General features: G+C 38.7%; 2 protein-coding genes across 2 annotated transcripts; both read right to left on the reverse strand.

The window, feature by feature from the left end:
- Positions 1 to 341: 341 nt before the first annotated feature.
- LOC135687733 (uncharacterized) lies at positions 342 to 2,353 on the reverse strand. The gene has a single exon (XM_065204374.2). It carries the CDS (start codon positions 1,718 to 1,720, stop codon positions 407 to 409), a length of 1,314 nt encoding a protein of 437 aa, XP_065060446.2. The 5' UTR covers positions 1,721 to 2,353; the 3' UTR covers positions 342 to 406.
- Positions 2,354 to 2,496: 143 nt separating this feature from the next.
- On the reverse strand, positions 2,497 to 3,685 carry LOC135687338 (adenosine 5'-monophosphoramidase HINT1). The gene is made up of 2 exons (XM_065203877.1): positions 3,529 to 3,685; positions 2,497 to 2,881 (listed from the first exon to the last, which is right to left on the reverse strand). Exons 1-2 carry the CDS (start codon positions 3,637 to 3,639, stop codon positions 2,612 to 2,614), a joined length of 381 nt encoding a protein of 126 aa, XP_065059949.1. The 5' UTR covers positions 3,640 to 3,685; the 3' UTR covers positions 2,497 to 2,611.
- Between the last annotated feature and the right edge of the window lie 1,687 nt (positions 3,686 to 5,372).

Consider the following 5,372-nt stretch of genomic DNA (forward strand, 5'->3'; position numbering starts at 1 on the left):
CAGATGGCTTAGAGTATGAATCTTACCTGAAAATGATTGCTTCAAGGAGATAGTACTGCTCAAATGAAGACTGAAATATAACGCTTTAACATGTTTTGAATCCAATCTCAAAAGCATAAAAATAAAAACTTTTTAACACAGCTTTTCTTTGAATTTCTGAAGAAGCTTGCATACAGTAGAGATAGATAGAAATATTGATATGCAAGAACTGTCAAAAAATCTTGTAACCAATGAAATATTAACAGAAAAAGAAAATTGCTACAAGCTTGAGCAGAAATTGTATGAGTAGCTGATAATGTTTACAGAGCTGTAGATGATGCAAAAAAAAGAAATGGCAAACATAAAGGAACACCATAAATTTTATTGAGCATTTGATCATGAAGCATTGGAAAATTCTATAATTAGATCAAAACTCAAGATCTACTTCTCCAAATTTGTCAAAATAAGTTTTAAACCAGTTGATTTGTTCAATTTTCTGCTCAACAGTACAAAATGGGTTTTGTTGCAAACCTGTTATAACCAATTCCATAAATTTTCTTATTTGTCCTTTCTCAGGAAACAAATCTAGATAATGGTCAAGAAAAACGTGATCTTCAAAGTTTGAATTTTCTTTTTCATCAAGGCCCTCTTCATTATCAACTGGAAATTTCCACATTTTTTCTGAATTGAGCATGATTGCTTCAAACCCATCACTCGGTCCTAGCTTTGGAACTGAGTCTTTGACTTCCCTTTGCCATTTAGTTTCATGGATAGATATAAAGTTCCTGTCCTTCGCAATGCTAGGTATACTAAAAAGACCATCAAGGTAGTGGGATCTCACACCACTGAACAATCTCATTTTATTTGAAAACATTTGGGGTTTCCTGGTGCCATCAAGGTAACTGTCACTATCTTTTGCCATTTGAAATTTTTTGCCAAATTTTTCTCCCCTTCTTGTTGATGTACCTAAAAGAAACCTTTTGTCTGGAGTTGGCTTCATATTTGCCATTACTTCTTTGACATTACTTTCGTCCATTTTGCCATCAATCAATGCTGCAAGTAGTCCTCCAACTTCTGTTTCATCTGGTATTATTTGGTCTCTTCCTTTTTTGTGTATTTGGCTGACTAAATCTGTTTCCGAATTACCAGTATTTTTATCATTGTCAATATTTACATCTAAAATGGTGCTACCCTTTTTGGCTGGACCTTTTAGAATGTCACTCTCTTTGGAGTGCTTCTGTAAAGCTTTTACTCTGAGCCAAGGATCAGTTTTGAATGCCAAGCTCTTCGATTCGAAAATCGATGTTTTAGAAACTTTCAAGGATTTTCTCTCGAAATCAGGGTCAATAGCAGCTTCTACTTTGATATTCTTGCTATGACTTTCGGTGTCAAAATCGCCTTTCAGTTCATTTATCAAGTCTTTTAAACCAAGCTTCTTTTGTTGTCCTTTGTGATCATCAAATTCAGGGTATCGCAATTTGTCCTTTTTTTCCACAGACTGCCTTAGAATATCTTGAAGCTTCATTTCAGCGTTATCATCTGAACTGTATGGTCTCGAATGAAAACAAGGCATGCGTTGACCATTAGAAGATTGTCCATTTTCGCCAACACCGGATAATTTTGAGGCAAAATAAAATGGCCGAGAGGGTAAAGGCTGCCAACTCAAGGGCCTCATTTTATACACAAAATCGTACTTATATTTCAAACAAGAAGAAACCAAATTTCTCGTATATCGATTCATGACTTTCACTACAGTTTCAAAAACCCCAACTTTCAACACAAGCAAAGATACTAACCATTATAGGTCAGCCTCGCAATCAATCTGCCTCTACCATCGCTGTGGATTTGCCGGACCATGTTACTTTATCTTGTCATTACTGCAATGAAAAAGCCTGAGCCCCGCTTGTTAATGCCTAATATTGGCAAACTTCAACTTTTGCTGTTTCTCACAATAATTTGTGAAAAAGCACCCCCGTTGTATTTTTGATGGCACCAAACCACTATACACAAGCCAGGGGCTCCGACGAAGGGGGGGCCTTGGCCACCCCCACTTTTTTGCAAAACAATAGTTTTTTTCAAAATCTTCTGTTATGGGTGTCAAATTTTCCCTTGCCCCCCACTTTTCTACCTTTATCGGAGCCTATGCAAGCATCCAGTTTTTCAGTGCATTTCTCAGTGTCTTATAATTTCAATTTCTGATGTTAACTTGACTGGCATTCAGCGGATGAAATATTTCCGTATTCAAACTTTTAGATGGCAAGATTACCTAGCTATGTAACAGGTTCCTGGCATGCATATATACCCCCACTTTAACTATTATATTATACCCCACCTAGCGCCGTTGAATGTTGAAAAATTAACACCTCCTGCACGATTAATGCCACACTTAAAATAGTTTAAAAACTGCTTTCACGTGCAATCTTACTTTATTCAGACTAGCAAGTCAATTTCTACTTATCATCAGGAAATAGGGATCGTAAATATTATGGAGAGAGAAAGCAGAAAAAACAAAGAAACTTGAAAGCAATATTTCAATGATTGATTTTATCAGCTACCATATGAGAGATAAAAAAGTTTGCGTATGGTTGTGTATGCGTATGTCATAATTTAGCCATGTCTGTTCTTCCTCGTATCAACCTGGAGGCCATGCCATTTGCCTTTTCCCTAAAACATGCATGTGCAAATGATAAACTGACTGAGCTCCATCCTTCCCTTCGTTGATGACCACTCTGTAACCATTTTCCAACCCTCTTTGTTTGGCAACCTTTTTCACGGTTGTGAGCATGTGGCCCAACAATGGCTCATCACTGTCCTCTGCTTTAGAGAGCTGACTTATTGTCTTCTTTGGCAGCACAAGAAAATGCTCTGGAGCTTGCGGATTGATATCCTTGATTGCTATCACCTGTGTTGAGAAGACAAATGATAGAATTCTTAGTAATCAAAACACGTGCAAACACCAACGTTCACTTTGTCATAGGCTAGTAGAAGTTATAAAAGCTCAAGTTCACAAAGTGGAAATAATTCCAGCACAATTAAGCAACGGGGATATTTTCCCTTGCCCTTTTAACACAGAATCGTTAAACTCGCAGTCTAGATAGACAAAAGGGCGGGGCTGGCCTAAACCTGTATCCTTCTTTAAACAGTCACAGAGCAACTTATCAAAAGCTAAACTAATTATCACATTATTTGAAAATGTTCTATGTAACAGTAGTATATGAAACACGTTGAATGTGCTTTTCCTGTGTGGGCCTAAAGCTTCCACGCTGGAAGATTTCCTGCGAACACGCTCGTGCAAACTGCCAACCACTCAGCTGTTAATTGCGCGTTTTGAGGAAATGGACAAAATATTCTAAAAATAAAAGACTGGCATGTAACAAAGAGCATAATTGCTAACTAACTGCGGTGAGATTCGATTTTATCAAGTTTTAACAACACTGGGTAGAACGTTGGATGCATCGAACTTCGATCGACATTCTTAGGCTTCCATGCTTGTCGCATTCACCCAACTTAAACACGGCAAAATAAAGCAGTTCAATGGTTTTCACTCACCCTGTCATCTTCAAACAGAATTTCAGAAGGGATTTCCTTCCTAACAATCTTCCCAAAGATGGTGTCGCCACCAGGCATTGCACTTTGCGCTGCTTTCACCTCACCAGCCATCTTTTCCAATGCCCGTGACAGTGAGACGGAATTGCACAAGCGTGCCGCCCTTATTATTCGATGTCTCCTTGATCACATGTTATTTACAATGGATTTAATTGGTTTCTGGTTGAAATTGTTTGATATGATTGGCTGATTCTCCCCGTCTGGGACGTAAAGAGACAATAGTGAAACAACAGGGCAATCATGATACTCGTCACGTCCGAATACAATTGCATTGGCATCGAAGGTAAGCGGTAATGGTTGGGACATTCTGATGGGACGATAGAATCTGGTTTTCTGGTTTTGATGGAACCAGAAACCAAAGCCTTAACTATTGTATTGTATGAGGACTAGATTCCTAGATAGGCAAAATTGCCTTTGTTGAAAAAAGTTGCATGCAACTTTTTGTTGGGGGGGGGGGGGGGGGCTCTGATCTCGGCCCCCTGAATCGGTCCTTAGCAGGGGCTTGGTGGCCTGATCATAAGTCGTAAGAATGCCCGGAGGTTCAGGGGTGGGCGACCACTCAATCAAAGTGTTCAAGGACAACCTGACTTTTTCACCAAAGGTGTACGAAATTGTCTTGGGGGGAATTTTCCCTTGCTTAGGGGTAAGGAGGGGTATTAAATCTGTAATCGATCTTGTTTATGCTGGGTAAATGTCAACCCCTCCCAAAAAAACCAAGTCCACCTCTAGCGTATACGAAAACACAGGGATTGGGTGTGTGTTTCTCGAATCGACCTTCTAACAGATACTAATAAGCAAGGACGTCGAAGCACGTGGACGCCCCCTTTCCTCGCAAAATTTACCAATTTTTTTTTACTTTGCTGTTATCTTGCCCTTCTTGGGGGGGGGAAGGTATGAACAAAATTTAATTGTTGAATGAGAGCTTTTTCTTGCATCAAATATAATTTATTCCTGGTAAGAATAAAATAAAACATTAGTTTATTTTTTCAAAATTTTCAGACCCTCCCAATTAAGAAGGGGGGAGGGGGCTATTAGTTTGACTCTGAGTCACGTGGCAATTAGCCTGTGCTCCAGACCTCTAATTTTCAGGTTAGGGGTCTGGAACACAGGCTACGCGCCAATTCTCGCCGCTAAATAAATTTATGGAAGAAATATTTCGTCGTGCTTATCTTGTGCATAATCGTACGGTCAATTTATAAGTTGCGGTGAACTTGCATTAAATCAACACAAAACTCAAGCTAAACAACTTCTGAAGGCATGCATAAGCTTTTTTCTGTCATAAGAATATTCAGGCTCAGAATCATCCAATTTTTAAGCATGTTATTTATAAGGAAATTTCTCAGCTCCCAAATTTCTGTCTCATTTTCAGCAGTTGGCTTTTGCGATTTTTATAACAGGGGATCGCAAAACTGACATATCTTGTTTTTCTGAAAGAGTGGTTTTTATTCGAGAGCAGGCAATGATACCTAAAGCCATATCAGATTTGAACAATAATATTATTGCATTAAGAATTTTATTATGATGCTTTAAGAATTTTTTCAAGCTCTAAACGAAAACTGTATTGCAGAAGTCTTATATTGCAGCTACCAGTGTCACAAAATTTCAACTGAGAGAAACAAGATAGGAGCGGAGAAGCGGAGTTTATGTGGCTCTAGTACCAATGGTACTGTGCAGCTAGCGCCAGGTCATAACATTACTGCCATATTTGTTGAATTAATTGTAATCCGAAGCTCATAGGCACAAAGCACTGATATTGCACTTCTACCTGCCACAATTACACAAGAATC

The sequence above is a fragment of the Rhopilema esculentum genome, chromosome 20, assembly GCF_057945365.1.
Source record: "Rhopilema esculentum isolate cy_ngs chromosome 20, ASM5794536v1, whole genome shotgun sequence".
Taxonomy (NCBI): Eukaryota; Metazoa; Cnidaria; class Scyphozoa; order Rhizostomeae; family Rhizostomatidae; genus Rhopilema; species Rhopilema esculentum.